The sequence below is a fragment of the Carcharodon carcharias genome, chromosome 8 (genome assembly GCF_017639515.1).
Source record: "Carcharodon carcharias isolate sCarCar2 chromosome 8, sCarCar2.pri, whole genome shotgun sequence".
In the NCBI taxonomy this organism is placed as follows: Eukaryota; Metazoa; Chordata; class Chondrichthyes; order Lamniformes; family Lamnidae; genus Carcharodon; species Carcharodon carcharias.
Window position 1 is genome coordinate 170,942,446 of NC_054474.1, and position 22,603 is coordinate 170,965,048.

Sequence of the window (22,603 nt, forward strand, 5' to 3'; positions counted from 1 at the left end):
TGGAAGTAAGTTAATGGAAACACAGGAACAGGCGAAGCCTATTCAGCTCTCAAGCCAATTCTGTGTCTTAACTCCACCTACCCACCTTGGGTCCATAACTCTTAATGTCCTCATCTAACAAAAATCTGAAAATCTCAGTTTTAAAATTTTCCATTGACCTACCCTGCATGTTTTTTTGTTCTGGGAGGAGGGGGACAGTGTTCCAGATTTTCCCCACCTTTCGTATGAAGAAATGCTCCCTGACCACACCTCTGAATGACCTAGTTTTAATTCCCTTGTTCTGGGCATCTCCACCAGAGGAGTTAGGCCTTCATCCTATCCCTGAGGCAAGGTGGAAAAGCAGGGAGATTGGAGGCCAAAGCCGATATCAAAACCCTGAGCTAGGGAAGATTGAGGTCCAGAGCAGAGGGGGGGTCAGAGGCTGGGGTCGGGAGGATCAGGGTGTGGAGCAGAGGGGAAGTCATGGTCTGGAACAGAGGGGCAAGCGGGGGTTGGGCTTTATAGCAGAAGGAAGGTTGGAAGTGTTGTGGAGGGGTGAGAAATCGAAAGGATTAGGAATGTCTGATTGCCGGGAGTGAATAATGCAGGTACACTAGATCCCGCAGGTAAATGGAAAAGTACTTCCTTTCTTAAGTCTTCGCCTCCCCTTAGCTGTTGCTTTACTGAAGCATGAGAAATCCTATCAGCCAGGGTTACATTTAATTCTGAGGCATGCAGCCACATTATATTTAAATGACCAACCTATCTCCTGCAAGCAGGTTGGTTACCTGCCTCCATCCTGTCTACGTTAAAACTGGAAGTAAGTGGGTTGGGGTTCGGTTTCAGATTTTTAACATTTTTATATCGCACCTCTTTTTTGGATGTTAAAATTTCCCCTTAGTTTCTCCCTAACCTATCAAATCGTTTGATCATCTTAAACATGCAATTTGGATGGGTGTGCACTCCAAATCGGTATTGACCTACTCCCTGTTTCTTAACTCCTAACCAATTTCCTATCCAAGCCAATGGATGTTTCCAATTTCACGCACACTCATTTTTGTTAATAGTTTTGTTGCAGCCTTGTCAAATGGGGAGAGTCCAGTGGAAGTCAAGTTTGAAAGCAGGATAGATGAAAGATGGGATATGGTAAGGTAGCCTTGGTTTGCAAATGAAAGGGACTTGGGACAGTTAGTAACATATTGCAGTACATAGTGTTGACGCTTAATTAAATGTAAGGTGATGAAGTATACGTGTGTTGTCTTTTGTGGAGAGCAAGCATCAGCTAAAACATTTTTTACAGATGCTAATGTCAGGGAACCAGTTAATGTCATTTAGTTATGGAAAGGACTGAAGATGATAAGCATGCATATAGATATAGATGGGCAAATGTGCTGCAGGACATTCTTTCCAGTCCTTTAGGAACCATGAAAGTGTTATCTGTGAAATGCAAGGACATGGGGTTGAGTGATAGGGATTTTAGTGCCAGATGAATATCCTGGAGTTTTTGCTTGAGTTGCTTTTGGTTCAGGGGAAAAAAGGAGTGTAATTTCTTGAAAATTGCACCTTTGTTCCCACAGGAGATTGAAATGGGTACTGTAAGAAATGTGTATATGGTTTGTTAGAAGGAGCGGGCTAAATGGCCTTTTCCAGTTGCATATTCCTTCACTTTATAAATCTTAATCTTTAGATTACTGGTACTTCCCATTACATGCCACTCCCTGCTGAACCATTTTAAAATAAACCATAACGTTACTAAATCATATATATTTTAATAGGTTACATTGTAATGAGACATCAAAATGAAAGCCTTGAACTGATTTTTTTGTACAATAAATGCTATTATCCTTGTTTTTCAAACTATGGTCACAATTTAGTTGTACGTTTTGCAACAGCCAAATATTTTGCACTTTGAAGTGGCAGTGCAACTGTTTTGACCAATCAGTAATTTGGGAAAGAGAATTCTTTTTAAAATGTTTTCCTGCAGACACCTACAATATGTAACATACACATTCCTAAGCATTGATTGCTATTCAATAACAAAAAAAATCTTTTAACATGCATATTTTTGTTCTTGGGATGTGGGTGTTGCTGGCAAGACCAACATTTATTGCCTATTCCTAAATACACTTAGAAGGTCATGGTGAGCTGCCTTCTTGAACCTCTGCGGTCCATTTGTCTTTTCTGTAACAGCTTGATACAACATAGTGGCTTGCAAGCCATTTCAAAGGACAGTTCAGTGTCAATCATATAGCTGAGGGTCTGGAGTTGCATGTAAGCCAGAACTGGGTAATGGTGGCAGATTTCCTTCCCTAAAAGACATTAGTGAACCAGATGGCTTTTTACAACAATCGATGATAGTTGTCATGGTCACCAATATTGAGAATAGCTTTATATTTCAGATTTGTTATTAATTGAATTCAAATTTCACTAGCTGCCGTGGTAGAATTTTAACCCATGTCCCTCGAGCCTGGGTCTCTGAATTACTAGACAAGTGACATTACTGCTGCACCACCATCTACACCCCGTTTAAGTAGTCCTGAATAGAGAAGTTTTGTTATTACATAGTTAAAACGAATAAATGGATAGTAACTTTTTAAGTGCTACCTACCCTATTATTAAGTAGTCGGGACCGGGTGCAGACGTTTTTCGTAACTGTCTGCATAGTTACTAGCTGTGTGATTCAATGAAACGGCTGTTGCTCCATTCTCTAGAACTGTTGGCTTAAATTTTGCACCCCCCACTCCCCACCACTTTGGAAAGTGCTCCTCCTATTGATGGCCAAGGACACATTCTTGTGGATCTGCACCGAGGAGTAACCCATAACCCACTCACACTCGCGCTCACCACCTGACCCGGATCCCCCAGGGCCACCTGAACCATCCGACATGCACGAGCACTACCCCAAACCAGAGCCCTGTGAGAAAGAGGGTGCCAATCAGCCACCCCCTAGCACCACCTGGAGAGTGGTCACTGGCTCTGCCAGAAGAACGGGGCTGAGGCCGAGAAGCTGTCCAGTACTGGGAGCAAGGGGAAAATCAACACGGGGAACCTGGTCATTTTAAGGTGTGAAACAAATTAACATAAGTGAGTATGGGGGAACTTGATCTCCCCAAAAATTGCTAACTATATCATGGGGATGTATTTTGTAGCTTTATTTTAGAGCAATTGGAAAATCAAAACCTGTTCTCTTTGGTTCTTTGCCACATCGCTGAGAACATAGAAGATTTACTTGCATTGTGTTTTGTTTATCTCATAGTTATATTATGCATTGGGGCCAAAAAACTTGGGTTGTGAACACATTTCCTCATACATTTAAATGGGAAAACTTGCTTCAATATGAATAGTTTCAATTTAAGTAGAGATTTTCAAGAACTTATCTACTAAAAATGGAGTATTTTTGTATTAATTTAATAATTGGATGTACTGTGATGAATTATAAGGATAGAGAGTGACATGCATGGGTCGTGCAATCTCAAGAATAACAAATCTGAGCTGCAGCTTTTTTGCAAAATGTGTGTGTAGGCTATTCAATTTTTTTATATTACCCATCATCAAATTATGTTGTAAATATTCTGGCATGATATCTGGGTAAATTGATTCCAGTTAATTTGGCCATTACTAGTGAAGAATCAATGTATATGGCTTTACACAGCTCAAGAGGACACTTCAAAAATGAAAAAATTGTTTGGGAAAGAGGAAAAAGAGGGAAACAAATCTTAAGAACATATGACATAAGAGCAGGAGTAGACCAAATGTCCTCTCAAGCCTGTTCCGCTATTGAAAACGACCATGGCTGAACTGCATCAACTTCACTTCCCTACCCCATCTCCATATCTCTTGATTCCCATAGTGCCCAAAAATGCCGATCTCAATCTTGAATATACTCATAGCCCTCAGGTGTAGAGTACCCCCAAGATTCACAAGCCTCAGAGAAGAAATTTGTCCTCAACTCAATCCTAAATGGTCGACCCCTTATCGGGAGACTAAGATCCCTAATTCTAGACTTTTGAGCCAGATGAAACAGCCTTTCAGCATCTACCGCGTCAAAACCTGTAAGAATTTTATATTTTTCAATGAGATCATTTCTCATTCTTCTAAACTCCAGATAATATAGGCCCATTCTACTCAATCTCTCCTCTTGGGATAGCCCTCCTCTCATCCTAGAAATCAATCTAGTGAATCTTGTCGCACCCCTTCCAGGCCAAGTATACCCTTCCTTAGGTAAGGAGACAAAAACTGTACATGGCACAAGTACTGCCCTATATAATTGCCGTAAGATTCCTTACTCTTATACTACAACCCCATTATAATAAAGGCTAACATGCCATTTGCTTTCTAACCTGCATGTATATAAGGACGTCCAAGTCCCTCCAAATAAAACATTGTAATGTCCTGTACTTTCAAGGAGAGAAAGCTCAAGATAAACTAATTAATTTCAGTTTATTTGGAAGAGTTCAGTATCTGGAAGAAAGGGCTTATTAAATGTGAAGGTAGAAATAAACTGTTTTTCACATTTGTTTAAAATCAGTGTATCTTGGGTGGCAACACTCAACACATTAAAACGATAAGCTATTATCATTAACGTTTTGAGTCGAGTCCCATGAAAAGCTAAACCTTGACTGGTTAATAACACGTTTTATACGGCTACATGTTTTAGAGCCAACAAAGCCTTTGTAAAACTTTACATTTTTAAAGCTCTTTCATTGTCAATTGAGTACCTTGTTCCTTGACCATCAACTAGTGCTTTTCTGTACGAACTGGTGAGTTGACCTTCCTAACAGCACAAAAGGGTTTCAGCATTAACAAAAACAGAATTACCTGGAAAAACTCAGCAGGTCTGGCAGCATCGGCGGAGAAGAAAAGAGTTGACGTTTCGAGTCCTCATGACCCTTCAATAGAACTGATTGAATGTTTAGAAGAGGGGTGAAATATAAGCTGGTTTAAGGTTGGGGGGTGTGTGGGGTGGTTGTAGGGACAAGCAAGCAGTGATAGGAGTAAATAATCAAAAGATGTCACAGACAAAGGAACAAAGAAGTGTTGAAGGTGGTGATATTATCTAAACGAATGTGCTAATTAAGAATGGATGGCAGGGCGCTTAAGGTACAGCTCTAGTGGGGGTGGGGTGGAAAGACTAGCAGGGCATACAAGATTTAAAAATAATGGAAATAGGTGGGAAAAGAAAAATCTATATAAATTATTGGAAAAAAACAAAAGGAAGGGGGAAGAAATGGAAAGGGGGTGGGGATGGAGGATGGGGTTCAAGATCTAAAGTTGTTGAATTCAGTATTCAGTCCGGAAGGCAGTAAAGTGCCTAGTTGGAAGATGAGGTGCTGTTTCTCCAGTTTGCGTTGGGCTTCACTGGAACAATGCAGCAAGCCCAGGACAGACATGTGGGCAAGAGAGCAGGGTGGAGTGTTAAAATGGCAAGCGACGGGGAGGTTTGGGTCTTTCTTGCGGACAGACCGCAGGTGTTCTGCAAAGCGGTCGCCCAGTTTACGTTTGGTCTCTTCAATGTAGAGGAGACCGCATTGGGAGCAACGAATGCAGTAGACTAAGTTGGGGGAAATGCAAGTGAAATGCTGCTTCACTTGAAAGGAGTGTTTGGGTCCTTGGACGGTGAGGAGAGAGGAAGTGTTGCATCTTTTGCGTGGGCATGGGGAGGTGCCATAGGTGGGGGTTGAGAAGTAGGGGTGATGGAGGAGTGGACCAGGGTGTCCCGGAATGCCGCCAGGGGGCGTGAGGGGAAGATGTGTTTGGTGGTGGCATCATGCTGGCGTTGACGGAAATGGCGGAGGATGATCCTTTGAATGCGGAGGCTGGTGGGGTGATAAGTGAGGACAAGGGGGACCCTATCATGGTTCTGGGAGGGAGAGGAAGGTGTGAGGGCAGATGCGCGGGAGATGGGCCAGACACGGTTGAGGGCCCTGTCAACGACCGTGGGTGGAAAACCTCGGTTAAGGAAGAAGAAGGGCATGTCAGAGGAACAGTTTTTGAAGGTAGCATCATCAGAACAGATGCGATGGAGGCGAAGGAACTGAAAGAATGGGATGGAGTCCTTACAGGAAGCGGGGTGTGAGGAGCTGTAGTCGAGATAGTTGTGGGAGTCGGTAGGTTTGTAATGGATATTGGTGGACAGTCTATCGCCAGAAATTGAGACAGAGAGGTCAAGGAAGGGAAGGGAAGTGTCAGAGATGGACCATGTGAAAATGATGGAGGGGTGGAGATTGGAAGCAAAATTAATTAATTTTTCCAAGTCTCGACGAGAGTATGAAGCAGCACCAAAGTAATCATCGATGGACCGGAGAAAGAGTTGTGGGAGGGGGCCAGAGTAGGACTGGAACAAGGAATGTTCCACATACCCCATAAAGAGAGAGGCATAGCTGGGGCCCATGCGGGGTACCCATAGTCACACCTTTTATTTGGAGGAAGTGAGAGGAGTTAAAGGAGAAATTGTTCAGTGTGAGAACAAGTTCAGCCAGACAGAGGAGAGTAGTGGTGGATGGGGATTGTTCGGGCCTCTGTTCGAGGAAGAAGCTAAGGGCCCTCAGACCATCCTAGTGGGGGATGGAGGTGTAGAGGGATTGGACGTCCATGGTGAAGAGGAAGCGGTTGGGGCCAGGGAACTGGAAATTGTTGATGTGACGTAAGGTGTCAGAGGAATCACGGATGTAGGTGGGAAGAGACTGGACAAGGGGAGAGAGAAGGGAATCAAGATAACTAGAAATGGGTTCCGTGGGGCAGGAACAGGCTGACACGATCGGTCTACCGGGACAGTTCTGTTTGTGGATTTTGGGTAGGAGGTAGAAGCGGGCCGTCCGAGGTTGGGCGACTATCAGGTTGGAAGCTGTGGGAGGGAGATCCCCAGAGGAGATGAGGTCAGTGAGAGTCCTGGAAACAATGGCTTGATGTTCAGTGCTGGGGTCATGGTCCAGGGAGAGGTAGGAGGAAGTGTCTGCGAGTTGATGCTCAGCCTCCGCGAGGTGGTTTCAGCATTGCTCATTGGTGAATTGGCTGCTGTTCCAAGTCCTAGTTTGCTGCTTTTTGATTTACATTGAGTTTTATCAATTCTTGGCATATGTTCGGGAGAGACAAAAGAAGTTTTGTTGGCCATCCATTTTTTCAACTTGTACTTTTTCCTTCCAGTTTTTTCCCCTGTTACTATGAGCACTCAGATGGTGGGAGCCAGCTTGCAATTCAAACGTAGGGGTATCACAGCTGAACCAGATATCTACCAACGCAATTAGTCATTTGAAATGTTGGACTGATTTCCTTCCCTTTTCTCCTGCTTCCTTCTGGAGCATTGCAGTCAATTGCAGTGTCCCTATTGGAATGGAGGGGGGACCTTTCTGATCCCTATGGTTCAGTTCTGCCCTGGGGCAGTGTACAAATTCTCTCAGCCGCTATTATTGCTTTTCCTAACCAGCCAGAAATAATCCAGTGGCCACAGTTTCCTCCATTGTTCAGTTAAACAGAGAAAAACCTGTTTTATGAGCATCCAGCAATGGGGTGGGAATTTACAAAATTGATTACTTCACATGCACTACCCAGGTTAAATTTAAGAAAACTGATCTTAAAGAGACAGAGCAACAGCACAATTTAGCCTCTAAGTATTGTGTTTAAACATTCCTTTGTTTTAATAGGAGGAGAACTGAAGAATTCAAAAGGAGTATGGCCTTTGTAGGTCTTTTACCTTAGTTTTAAATGTGCCATGTGCTGTTCTTTTAACAATATTCTCCTTTGTGCTAATTGTCAAATGCCTTAGCAGGACCAGAGTGAATATAGGGGACGTATACAACAGCATATCACAGGGCTGCAGTTCAAAAGCAAATGTCCTGCAGCCCTTGGTTTCAATTTGTAAATTAGCATTTGTGAAGTAATTAGGTCAGTTGAGTTAAGACAGCAATTGAAATCCACTGGAAATAAAGATACGTGCTGCACTAAATCTACTTCTTTGTTAAAAGTAATCAATGAATGAATAAAATGTAAGCAAATTTAAAGTGAGACTTTTTGAAATTACTAGCCTGTTTTTTCATTCTCATGTTGTCATGTAGTACAGTCCCATGAGAAGCTCACCACGGCAAACACTGAGCAATATTTATAAATCCATGACAGGCAATAATGGCAATTCTTTTGCATGAATCTTGAGCAGTACTCAAAACTGGAACCATATCAGATTTGTGATGGCAGCTGTTGCGCCCTACAGTCAGATTGCTAGGCTTTGAAGGTACTCCAACTTAAAGAACAGAGGCTGGAGGCTTACCCGGTTTCTTTGGGCTGCTCACACTTGGGCTCACTGCCTTTTGAAGATGTGCCACCACCAGTTCTGCCAGTGCCCGAGGCAAGGTAGTACCAGCAGGCCCCTGTTTTCTGCACAGCCTCTGAGTTGTAGTCTTCAAATGTAAGCAGCAAATGCTTTGTCAATGCCAGTTGCTTGATTGTCTGGTCCCTTGTTGCACTGCTGAGAGATAAGCTCTACCCAAGATCCTTCAGAGATGAGTGGTGAGATGGATGGTGATGTGCACAAGTGCCACTTCTGCAGCCTGATTTATGGTATCATATTTTATACTGATGCAAGCACTGGCCTCTAGAGGGACACTTATGGATTGCTGAAGATCTGAGCAGTTTCAGCCCTGATCGGCTCACAGGCTTCAGAACTGTGATGCCAAGCACCAAACAACTACTATAGAACGATATTAATTTGTCATTTGGGCAGCTATGGATCTACCTTAAACAACCATATCAGTTCAGCTCACGCAGTACTTACAATGTAGTGCTTTTACGAACAAGAATGTGCATGTTGCTGTTGTGTTTTAATGGCATTACAGCATTTTCTACTTGGATTTTAAAACTAACTGATTATGAGAAAGCAGGCATAAGTAGGAATGAAACGCTTACAAAATTGCCTTTTGTCAAAATGACCAGTGCCCCTGTTTCTTATTATCTCCTACTTTTGTTTTTACTGTACACAGTGCTTAATGCACCAAGAAAATAAGGTATAGGACCAGTAAAATTTCTGCACTTCATTTCATATTTTCAGTTGTTTATACCAAGATTTTCATTATGCAGCGTTCCATTATACATTTCTGATTTACGGATCTTTCTCAATTTACCTCCTTTTGGTTGTCTTCTGACTTTTTTTTTAACCTTCCCTTGTTTTTGTAACTCTTTTATTTTCTCTATCTCAGCCTTGTTGCCCTGAAGTGAAACAATTCATTCATCCTTCCCTGCCACCTTCTTTACCTCTCTGATTCTTGCCCTTATGGCAAGAGCTGAACCACCTCAGTTTTTCATGCTCTGAAATAAGAGAATTCTATCTTCAGGAGGCTTGGATGGTCATATCTCTCATTATGAGAACAGGGGTGATTAGATTCTGGCTGTTTTCTCTCACCAATAAGATGTAATTTTCTTATGAGCCCACCCCCAATAGAGTTTGAGAGCTCTGAATCTGACCTGTATAAGTGACTCCCTAGTTTTTATAATTTTTAACCACTGCATGTGTGGATGAAAGAGAACAAAATTAAAGTCAGCCAGGGTTCCTGCTATAGATGGGCAACCCAGTGACCCTGCTAGAAAGTGCAAGTTTGTGGCTGCAAGGTGAACAGGATCAGGCTCGGGTGAAAAGATTAAATAGCTGACTACTGTTCAGTAACTGTGGCAAATACTGCTTTAGGTAAGGCATAAAAGAATTTCTTTCTTTGCTGAAGCTCATGCTTGCGCAGGTCTCATCTTCTCATGCACCACAGCGTTTACCTTTATGGTCTCGGTGAGATTGTCGAGGACCTAATAATTTATGGGTGGTTTTTCCTTAAGTATCTGTGCTTACTGGAAACTATTTGAGATTTCTCATTCAATTTATCGAACCCTTAGTAATCACTTGAATGGAACTATTGGGTTGACTTCCAGTCCCAAAAGCAAAGTAGCTACAATAGCTAAAGAGTGAGCTGTCAGTAACTGCAGAGTGCTAAGTTGCGTAGTAGCAAAATAACTAGCTGCTGGAATTTACTAATACAAGATAGACTGTAAATCAATCTTTAAATGTCTCTACGTTGATAAAACTGAAGTCAATTAAGGGATTAATAGCAGAGTTAGACATTTAATTAAGAATAAAATGCAGATTTGTTATTAAGCTAGAAATTTAAGTAGCGCTGTTGAAAGTAGTCTCACAATTTTATGAATCAACATATTGCTTTCCTATCTGTATTGATGCTCAGAAATATTAGAGTATAATAGCAACACCTTCATTATTTTGAACAGTTATTTTCAACTCAATGTTTTCTAGTATCCTAAGGAAGTATCAAAGCTTGGGCAAATACATAAGCCATTATATGGATGACAATGAAAGATACCTGTGAGCAAAGGAAATAAATATTTTCTCAAAATTTCTAACATTTTATATTACATACATAGCATAAGTATGAATTTGTGCACTTGGTCAATTTTAAGCATGACTTGCTGGTTGAATGCTGCAATTTTGAACAAAAAGTCCAAGTGGAGGCAATGAAAATACCTATTTTTCAGCTATAGATGCCTTTCTTTAAAGAGTGTACCTATGTGGTCTCTTTCACTGAGCACTTTCTAATAGTTAGAGCCACGGAACTGTTTTTTTGCCCTAGAAATAACACTTCTGATTTGAAAGGCAAGATGCTTGAAGGCAGCAGAAATTCCTCAAAACCATAGCAAAATAAAACGAGCACCGACTGTCATGGGCCAATTACGTTGACTTGTATTGCATTTGATACCTTATTTATATAGCAAATGGGAGTTGGTTGAACACATCACATCTTTCGGCTCCCATTTACCGCAGTAATGGCACAAATGTCAGAACTCAGTGGCACCAGAGGTTGTTTCAGCCTTTGCTTTAGTATCACTAAACAGTGGCAGAAAATGCAACATTAGCAACAGCAATAATACATAGTCACCATGATCAAGACTGCCTCAAGGCCACATCTCCGCCCCCCCCCCCCCCTCACCCCCACCCCCACTCGACCCCACCATCTCCTTTTTATTAGCTGTTATGGTTGCACAGTGCCAGTTCCATTACAGTGGAAAGTTGGCTGAAGTGGCATACGTGCATATTTTTTTCAAATTCTTGAGGGAAGGCATACAAAAAGACAATTTTGCTGTTAACATGGTAGAAATTAACTGAAAACTTTTTATACTCCGAATTGCACACACTTTAATCAATCTCATTTAGATCACGTCTGTCAGATGGAAAATGGGAGAGTAATGACAGGTTGCATATGAATTCAGTGTTTGTTACTGACAGTGATCCAAACAGCCTGTGTGTGCCTGCCACAGGGCTCAGGTGTGGAAGTCCACAGGCTACTACCACCAGCTGACATTTTGAGTTTTAATGACTCCATGGAAAGGTGACTGCTTGCTGTGAGGTTTGCTTACCAGATCAAGACAGCAGGCAATGGAGATAAAGCAAGACTATTAGTGTCGTGGTGAATACTCTGACAAAGCAGTTTTAAAAAAAAGTCTTGAGGCTCTTGGACTATCGTGTCATTATTTCAGTAGCTCTACTCTCTGTCCTGACTGTTCGGACAATTACACTGCATAACCTGGAGGAAACAAAATTGCCATTTTGTAAAAAGACTTATGAATATATTAATTGTCCTTTCCCATAGGAGTACTTACAAAACCCGTATTTTATTGAATTATGCAACATGGAGCAGGATTACAGAATGCATTATGTATATTTAGTTTATTTTCAAGTAGCTTTGTTTTGTGTTGTAAAGAATTTATAATGTCTAAATACTGATGTGTTGTATTTTTAGTACCCTGGTTTAAGCTATCTGCTTTATTTCTATTTGAAGTGGATGTTAATGGTGATTTAGTGAATGGATCATTTTAAATTTCTATTCTTAATGTTTGTAACCAAATTTAGTGTTATTTGAAAGCTATACTGCTAATGAATTCAAAACTTGAATTACTGATCAAGCCTATCTTGAAAGCAACCTAAGGCTCCAGGGGTGGCAGATGTTAAATTTGCATTAAAAGTAACATACTTAATGTAAGAACAATGAGATCAATGAGAAAAGGGGATTTTGTTTGAATTCATAATCATAGTATTTGATTTTTTTTTCCCCTAATAACTAAAACTAACGATGAAAATTATTTGCCTAAAACTTTCAGGGAGGACATTATAAAGAAACCCAGAAATGATCATTTTTAAATTTTAAAAATTCACTGCTTTGTATATAAATTTTTCCTTTTAATAAGATAACTATGTCATTTGAAAAACATTGCTGAAGTAGATATCCAAGTTACTGTAGCATGTATAACATAATCATTGTAGGTGCTACAATACCATTTTAGAAGAGGAAGTATTAGAAATTGCTTTTAACAGTTTATACATATATTGTGACTAAAGAACCCCTTAGTCTTACTACTTAAGTACATAACAATAACAGTTTTAAGTTCACAAGCATATAAATGTTAAAATCAGCTTTTGCAATAAACTATAATTAAAAGTTGTTAGTCAAAAATAAAATTGCTGAAGGATTGCCAATCATATAACATAATATTGAGCTCATGAGCATAATATTGAGCTCTTGAGATTTCGTTTTCATTAAATACAATGGCAAATAGCTATAGATTAACAAAGCATTACACTATCAAAGATTTGAGGTAAAATAATATCCTCCCATTGTTTGGATCATTTAAGTTGTGTGTACTGAACTACCTTTTAACTTGCATAAAAATGTAAATTGTTACTCCGTTGTAAAAATATAACTTGGCATTAACTAGTTTGTATAAATAATTGAAAATCGTCTGCTTTTAACCCTACAATTTAAACTGCTTAACAGTTTAACACAAATAATGCCCAATTATTTTGTTGGTTAAATACATATTAAATATAAAATTATTTTATTGATTAAATTGAGTACAAAAATCATATTAAAGATGTATTTCAGTTTCTTGAGTGCAAAAATCAAAGCTGACACTCCCATGAAGCACTGATGGAGTGCTGCATTGTCAGGGGTACTTCCCTCGGATGAGACATTAAATAGAGGCTTGACTGTCCCCATTAGTGGACGTAAAACATCTCATGGCACTATTTCCCTGATGTCCTGGCCAATATTTGTCTCTCAATCAGATTATCTGATCATAATCATATTGTTGCTTGTGGGAGCTTACTGTGCACAAATTAGCTGGTGAAGTGACCACAGTTCAAAGTACTTCATTGGCTGTAAAGCATTTTGAAATGAATGCAGTCATGAAAGGTGTTATAGAAATGCAAGTACTTTTTGATGTAGTTTAAATTTTAAAGTTAGCTCAAATTATTGTTTTCAATTTTTTCTGTTTCAAATGAAAACATCTTTAATATCTAACTTAGAGATTCTCAAGATTGTTTTTACCTTAGAAGATTAAAATTCTTGATATTAATGGAGTATCAGTAGCATTAGAAATGTTATTCTACACTTTTTCTTCCAACAAAGATGTTTCTAAGTTTCAAACATTGTGAAGATGCTGTGTTTAAACAGTCTGATAAAATTCACTACTCGGTGATAGTTGCTTAAAATTCCAGATGCTTCACATTGGTTGTTATTTGTGGACACAAATTTATTGCTTCCACATTCGGAATTCCTAACAACAGTGGGCTATTTTAAGGCCTAGACTCTTCCCTCGATAAGCTCTAATTCCTGTTGGTGTGCCATTCTTCAGATGATGAGCTCAGGTGCAATATACAACTGTCAGAAATTAATTTGTATAATCTCGGATTGTATAACCAGTAACAGAACCTACATGAAGTTCAGTACTGCGGCAATATATAAATCACTCTCTAAAATGACAATGCTTAGAGTGCCTTCTTGTATTAAATGTAGCAGGTTGGCAATGTTATAAATATTTTATCAAACACAGTTGTTGATTAGTAGTACATGCTGAGATTTTTATTTATTTCACACGGTGTTAATTCCTTTGGTACCTTCTGAAAGTGGCCATTAGTGGTCAATTTAATGACTTTTGGTGTTGCTTAAGCTTGCTGTACACAGTGATACAGCTGAGGTGACCGTTACATGTCTGGTGTAGACCTTTTCACACTTTCTGCAAGTGCTGCTCATTTGTCATCTGGCAGTAAATCGAGCTGCACATAAGAGCCCAGGGACACATTCTGTGACGGTCTGATGGAGGTGAACAAACAGATAACGTTGTAAAGGCTGCTTGTCACAGATGACTTGTGTTGTAGAGCATCATTCTGTGCAGGCTCCTTTAAGGTAAAACACTGAAACTCCAGGGGATGAGATACTTAAAGTAAGTTATTGTAAGCAATTGTGCGTTTTCACTGTGTATTAAGTTTGTGATGTTGTTAATAATATTTGCCAGCCTTCACAGTTGATCTTGAAAATTGTTCAACTATGCCTGACCTCTTGTGCTGAAAGATGAAGGAGTTTGCTTTTGTTTTGAAAATTGGTTGTTAAAACATTTTAGGAAAAAACCCTAAGACATTGCAGCTAAAGATTCCCATTTAGAATTTACTTAAGTTAGACGGGAAAGAAAATGGCTGTCTAAAATAGTTTATGCAGTTGAATCATGGCTGCCCATGCAAAAGGTTTTTTAAATTTTATGCCATTATTTTTCCTTCACTGATCATCTCCAAAAACAAATTCGTCTCTATTAAAAACCTTGTTCCTGTGCACCCATGGTGTATGATTGGAACATTGTATGATTTTAGTAAGCCTGTAACTTTGCTGATAGATCCGGTTAACCATATGATGGCACAAAACCAATTAAAATTGTTGGGAAAAAAAAATCAACCTCCTTTCAGCTGCAGTGACATTCCCTCTCCCCATCCCATCACAATGTACATTCCTTAAAATAGGCTTAAAAACATGTTAGAATTCTGAGGGGGGAAATCTTGCTACAGTTATCCTCACTCCAACTTCCAGAGGGTGAGTAGCACTGGTAGTGAATGAAGAGAGGAGTAATACAGTCACAGAGGGATCCCAGCTTGTCCAGGGGGCTGAAGACCTTTTAATTTGTCCACGTATGTTGAGTGCCAGTGAGATGGACAATCCATAGTTCTGGCGAAATCTCCTCAATTCTCAAATGTTTGTGTCAGAAGACACACCACCTACAGAACCAGCCCAGCCTCAACCCCAACCCAAACCCTCAAGCCCACAACCTTAGTGCCTTTGTTGTCCTGATGGATAAATGAAGCCCTTAAGAGACAGCTGTGAGTTTGCGATGAAAAATGAACTGGCGGCATCAGCTCAAGACTCAAAAGTACCCATGAGCAATGTCACAGGATATCTACTTTACATTTCATAGCTTTACTAACAACACTGCACTGGGATTTGCAAGACTCTTAAAATTATTATTTTTTTTCCAAACCCAGCCCCGCCTCCTCCCATCATCCAGGTTCAAAAGAAATTGGCATGTGAAAATCCATATTTTTGAATGACTGATGGATATGAGGGACCATCACCGCTAATTGTTTACATAAACAGTTAACATAGTGTTTAAAATAGTGCACCACCGTGGTGTATTTTTATTCAGTCAAAATGTCTAAACCTCCTCTGGAAGTCCCAATTCAATTTACTCCATGTGATATCAAGAAACAGCACTAAATACTTCAAAGGCTAGCTGGGGGCTCTGACAATATTCCATCAAGAGCACTGAAGACTTGTGTTCCAGAACTTGCTGTGCCCCTGGCCAAGCAGTTCCAGTACAGTTACAACACTGGCCTCTCCCCGGCAATGTGGAAATTGCCCAGGTATGTCCTGTACACAAAAAGCAGGACAAATCCAACCCGGCCAATTACCGACCCATCAGTCTACTCTCAATCATCTGCAAAGTGATGGAAGGGGTCATCAACAGTGCTACAAAGCGACACTTGCTTAGCAATAATCTGCTCATTAACGCTCAGTTTGGACTCTGGCAGGGTCACTTAGTTCCTGACCTCATCACAGCCTTGGTTCAAACATGGACAAAAGAGCTGGACTCCAGTGGTGAGGTGAGAGTGGCCGTTTTTGACATCAAAGCAGTATTTGACTGAGTGTGGCATCAAGGAGCCTTGGCAAAACTGGAATCAATGGGAATCAGGGGGAACACTCACCTCTGGTTGGAGTCATACATAGCACAAAGGAAGATGGCTGTGGTTGTTGGGAGTATTTCAGCAGTAATGTTAGCGAGGTCGAGGCGTCTGCCAGTGATGATTTTGAAGTGGAAGTAAGCAGCCTTGATTATTTAACTAGTATGTGGTTTAATGCACAAGTGATGAATAAATTCCCTTTCCTGCTTTTATTTCCTAATTTTAGTTTTACCAGTTTCCTTCATTGTCACCATGAAGTCTCCCCTCTCTAAAGAAAGTAATCCAAAATTCCAAACCTATCCTTACACCTTGGGTTTATGGGTGCCTTGCATCGTTTTGATTTCTTCTATATAGATTTTGCTAATTGCCAGTTGCTCGTGTTTGCAACAAATATCAAAAACTGATGGTTTAGAGCTATAACATCTCCTAAATGACTCTCAAAATTCAATCTAAAGTAAATTTATGTGCTAGTATCCTTATTGGTTAGCTGGATGCATTTTTTATTTGATTTGGAAAAAGATCTGTGATGTAAGGAAAAAGCAAGCCAATCTGCAAAAACACGAGGTTTAATAATTTAAAGTATCGTGCGCCCCTGAACAAATCTCTCAAACATAAAAGCATTAGAATATGAATGTTTTTAATAACTAGCATTTGTATCGTGCAGGCCACAAGAGAATGCATGTGATGCAGCGGGAATAAGCTTGGTGGTTGTTGAGAGAGTTTTCCGATTCTCCTCAGCTTCACTTGAGCATTGTACGCTCGTAGCAGCTGCATTACCTTTTAAGTGGCCTTTCTGCAGAATATAAAACCATACACCATTAGTTCATGTGTGCTATCCAGTCTTTTTAATAATGTAACACTGGTAAAGCTGCTTTGTATGCCACTTTTGTTCTTGGTCAGTACAAAGGCAGACACACATGGAGTATAACATAACTTCCTGCACTTTTAGTTGTTGAAAGTCAAACTAAGGCGATACATAGTGATTTTGCAGTTACATTATACGGACACTACCAAACTGTGTCAGAAAGTGTCATCCAGGAATTTGTGAAAACAAGTTAATAAACTAAATTTATATTTCTATGCCTTTTTTCTTTAAACTTCCTATTTTGACTTCCAGACATGCCGTTGCAAAAACCTTTAGCTTGTTGCACTGATGGTAAGCTGAGCTAAATCTACAATTAGCACATTCACTTCATATACAAAAAAGTGATGATGACAATTATGCTTCCTTAAGACACATGCAGTCTCGCATATGCTATGTTTGGTGAAAAATATTGGGCAAAATATCAGTAATTTGCTTAAAATGTAAAACAATTGCATTAAGAAAGCTGGTTGTGCAAGTAAACACATTTCTGTAGTTGTCCCAATAGAGGGAGCTAATGCTGTTTGATTGTGTTAGGTAATATATACTGTTACACTAAGGATATGAAATGGAGAGTCTTGGGATAATAGCTAGTGGAAAAACCCCAGTTAGATTTTACAAAGTGCCTCAAATGATTCTTCACTGCAAAGTACAAATAACTACTGTCTGCAAATAAGCCTTTGAAACTAAACAAAAGTCAGTTTGTCCTTCAGAGTTATAATCTAACGCATATGTATGCATAAATATTTTCATATTAACTATTTCCAAAATTATTTTAATTTTCTGCCTTAACTCCATAAAACTTCTCTATAAAACTTTCCTAATAGGAAGAAGAGGCTAAGCAGCTTGTACGAGATGCCATTGGTGCAGGTATTTTCAGTGATCTTGGGTCAGGAAGTAACATTGATTTGTGTGTGATAACGAAGAATAAGTTGGACTACCTAAGACCTTTTGATACTGCCAATAAAAAAGGTGTACGGTAAGCAGCTTTTTATTTTCTTTTGCATTATATTTCTTCTTGGAAATTCTACAATCTAAAATTGTATAGTGATGATGCAAAGCTAAGTGATAAATATAGGGTTACATCGGTAATTTCCTTGTATAGTGAGTTCCAGATCTTTCTTGGACAACTGGGAATTTTCCCTGTGGGGACACGGTGTTGGAGTGAGGGGCGGCCGGGGAGAGTGGTTGGAGTGATGGAGACAGACTTTGACAGAAGACTGGGTGGGCTATGCAGCCTTTCAACATAAATTGTCCAAGTATGCCTTTGTCAGAGGCTTAATAAGAAGCAAACTTACTAAAGAGGATGAAAGCTCATGGAATTGCCTGCGTTGAATGTAGTCAATTTTGGAAAGTGGGAAAATTGCAGACGTGCAAATATCATTTACAGAACATCTAATGGTCAGATCCCTGGAGGTAAATGTAAATATTACTTCCTTATAAAACACTCTTCGTGTCTCATTTAAGCAGGGGAAGGGGAGGAAGACATTTTCGATATTCAGCCTGAAAGATGGTAGGTTTGATACTTAATGCACAAGTCGAAAATTTTAAACTCTCCAGTGCACGATTGTGGTCATTCAGAACAGATCGTGGAACATATAATGACTGAGTGCCAGATTCACAAATATAAAGTGATGTGCCTCACCACTTCTGGTGCAATTATCTGGTTAACCATCTAAATGTAAAATTATAGTTGTTGCTGTACATCAGAAAAAGAGAGCGAGAGCCTGAAAGATAACCCAGAGAGCTGAGACACAGGTTAAGAAGATTTCAGATGTTATACAAATTTGAAATACTGCAGATGCTGGAAATACTCAGCAAGCCAGGCAACATCTGTAGAAAGAGGATCAGTTAATATTTCAGGTTGGTGACCTTACATCAGAACACGTTTTCAGATGTAGTCCCTAGTCTGTGCTGAGTTAGCTGTTCTCAGTCAGGATGGCTGCAGGAATACTATAGTTGGAGTAGGTTGCAGAGGAGAAAATTGACCAGAATTTATGTCCCCGATCCCTGCATTTGTGGACATAGGTTAAGGAAAAACCAGGCTCAGTGGTCAGGCTGCCTGGACCTCGTCCACTCCCCATACCTCCACCCCACCACCTCATCCATTCAAATTTTTAAACAACAATGTGGCATTTATAATTGAAACCTGAATAATGAACTCTTGTGTGAGATACCACTAGATATGTGATGCCCACAGAACCATATCCATACTATAAATTGATGCTTTTGGTAGATGAGGAGGGAGAATAAATGTCAACACCTAACTTGGAATTACATTGCGTTCAAAGAATCCAAATAAGCACATTCTAATTTTCGGATGCCTTGTATTTGTCATTAATTTTTGAGTACAGTCCTAGCCAGTAGATAGACAACAAATCAACAATCAAAGCTAGTCTCGATCCTTAGAAGAATCACATTGTAGTATTTCATTGTTTCAGATATGTATCTCAGAATTGAGCATTTGAATATTTATTCAACTTGCTTTTGAACAAGGAAAAACGAATTACTTTTTAAATCACTTCTGAAGAAGTCATGCAGACACAAATTGTTAATTTTGTTTCTCTCTCCACAGATGCCGCCAGGTCTGCTGAGTTTTCCCAGCATTTCCTGTTTTTATTTCAAATTTCTAGCATCTGTAGTATTTTACTTTAATGATGTTGACCAGAGATTTTATTGTATCTAGACTAGAGCAAGAAATGTAATTAAATGATAACAAAGGTACATAAACATTTTGATGTCACTAATTATGCTGTTGTAGAACTTAAATTACTCATTACTTAAAAGCAAAATACTCTGGATGCTGGAAATCAGAAATAGAAACACAAAATGCTGGAAAAACTCAGCAGGTCTGGCAGCATCTGTGGAGAAACAGTGTTAATGTTTTGAGTCCATATGACTCCTCTTCAGAGCTAAAGAGAAGTAGAAATATGACAGATTTTATATTGTTTAAGAAGGTGGAATGACATAGAAGGTCAGGGATAGGTGACAGCTAAGGAGAGATTGACAAAGATGTCATGGACAAAACAAAGGGAGTAATAATGGTAGTGGTAAAGAGTAAAGAAGGAGCTAATAGTGGCATAAAGGTAAGACTCCTGCTATCTTACCTTTATGCAAACATTTATTCACTCCACTCAATTTTCAATTAAATTTCTTTAATTTATAACATATATCCAATTTACAAAACCCATTCTTGAAATATCGAAGAGCTGCTAGCATTTGCCCTCCCCATTTATCTGCCAGAATTGTCTCTGGAGAAAGCTTTGCATTAGACAACAGCTTATTACATAGCCCACTAACCCAATCTCTTCTCAGTAAATAAACTTCACAGACCAAGAAACATTACTATACTGATCTCTGGCTGCACATTGAATGGCCTCTCTCTGTGTGATATGACTCTGTCTATTATGCCTTTGCCAGCTCTTTGAAAGAGCTATCCAATTAGCCCCATTCCCCTGCTAATTTTCCTTTTCAAGTATGTATCCATTTTCCTTTTGAATATTGCCATTGAATCTGCATCCACCACCCTTTCAGGCAGTGCATTCCAAATCAAAAGAACCCTCTGTGTATATAAAAAAAGGCTTCCTCCTTACAACCCAGTGCTGGTCCTTTTGCCAGTTATCTTAAACTTGTCCTGACACCTTCAAAGAATGATTTATGTGAACCACCAAGTCTCTTTGCTCCTGCATGCCCTTTAAATTTATGCCATTCAGTTTATATTGCTTCTCCTCATTCTTTTGTTGCAAATGTATCAAATGTTCTGCATAAGTTTTGTTCATTAGTGCACTGTATTACTTTTGCATGTTCTTATTATGGAGGCAACAACAGCCATTTTGTCACAGAAGGGTTGTAGAAACAGTAATGAGATCAATGACCAATTTGTTACCAATGGTGGTGGTGTTTGTAGGAGGAATGTTAACCAGATGCCAGAGCTCCTTAGTTTTTGAAGCTAGGGTATCCACTATTCACCTGAAACACTGTAATAGGCATGCAGGTCCTTGGTTTAATACCTCATCTGAAAGTGGATACCTTATCCATACAGCTGTGTTGTACTTTAAATATATCCTTCGCACAAAAAAATCTGATTCAGATTTCACAGGGATCTCACAAAAAACAGCCTGCTTCATTTCTGTAACTTGCACCCCTTCCCAAGAAATTAATAAAGTTACACCCTACTGGTTATACATCCCTTGACTCACTGAGCAACATCACAGAAGATGCATTAGTCTGTATAACTCTACTTCTTATCCAGTTTATTGGGAGTAAGGATACCTCGCTCTCCAATTTTGAATTTACTAAAAATGGTCTGAATATATTTCATCCTAATTTCAACAGGTAATATATTCCCAGAAATACAATGGATTGTTTGGTTTGGCATTCTTCGAAGCTTACTGAATTATAAATATTTAAAACACACACTCCCACTTGTTGATTGAATTGGATATTTTATAATATGAATTTTAATGTGAATGTATAACATCTGTTTAGCAGTGCAGATGTTGTGTGGCTGCTATTATTTCTTCTGACAATATTTACCAGCATAGGAACATAGAACCTAGGAGCAGGAGTAGGTTATTTGGCCCATTGAACATGCTTCACCATTCAATAAGATCATGACTGATCTGGTTGTGGCCTTTGCTCCACTTTTCTCTCTGCTCCCCATAACCCTTGAATCCCTTGCCTAACACAAATCTATCTAACTCAGCCTTGAATAAATTTAAAGACCCAACCTCCATTACCTTCGGGGGAAGAGAATTCCACACTTTAATGACCCTCTGAGAGAAGGAAATTTCACCTCATCTCTTAAATAAAAGGGAGACCTCTTTATTCTTAAATTATGTCCCCAATTTCTAGTTTCCTCCAATAGGATAGCAGATTTCTTTTCTGAAGACTCCACAAAACCATGGTATTGTTTTCAGCAAAAAATTTTGTACATGGGAGAAAATACTTAACTGCAGAGTGTGAAGTAACTGAAACTAGTTATGTGTACATCTGTTTAAAATAGTTTGTTGATAGTAGCTATATACTTTATCTTTGCTTTTCTTAAAAAAAAATCACAAAGTACTGTCATGCCTACAAGAGAATGAGTTGTAGAGGAAAGGTCCCATTGGGAAAGTTTTTGTTTCTCTGCTGTAGATAGTCACTATATTACATCATTTTTGTTTCACCAGACAAGGCAACTACAAGTACAGGAGGGGGATAACAGGATTCCTAACGGAAACGGTTGCTCCACTGGAACTCGAAATTGTGGAGGAAGTTGTACACACAATGGACACCTCCTGAAGAATCTGCCCCTTTTTTTTTACTTCCTTGATGTGGATGTACATTAAAAGTTCCAACAGGTGTCTGTACGTTGAAATAAGTGAAATGTGTATGCTGGAGGCCGGTTCAATTTTTACAAATAAAGTTAGTCTCCAAGATTTCTTTAACATCCACAACAAGTTGTGTGTTATTTAAATTTACCAAGAGATATTCCCTGTTTGTACAAATAATAGCTATGTCTCATTGCTACAAAATCCTTCGTTCTGCTATCGTCTGTGCAAGCCCAGCTGGGTTAAAAGATCAGTCAATATCGTTCCTAAATTAGAAAGTCAACGGTCAGGTTTGCATTAAATATGACATTGCTGCTGTCTTAACAGTTGAGTGGGTGTTTGCTTGGCGCAGCAACTTGCAATGTTTATACAATCAAAATGTTTCTTTTCTGTACAGTCACCATTTATTAG

At 39.4% G+C, this 22,603-nt stretch overlaps 1 protein-coding gene across 1 annotated transcript in view; it reads left to right on the forward strand.

The window, feature by feature from the left end:
* Positions 1 to 22,315, forward strand: part of psmb7 (proteasome 20S subunit beta 7) — a 71,100-nt gene extending 48,785 nt beyond the window's left edge. The window contains exons 7-8 of the mRNA XM_041193613.1: positions 17,708 to 17,859; positions 22,052 to 22,315. Coding sequence (XP_041049547.1) covers positions 17,708 to 17,859; positions 22,052 to 22,163 — 264 coding nt within the window. The 3' untranslated portion in view covers positions 22,164 to 22,315. The remainder of the gene's footprint in view (positions 1 to 17,707; positions 17,860 to 22,051) is intronic.
* The last annotated feature ends 288 nt before the right edge of the window (positions 22,316 to 22,603 follow it).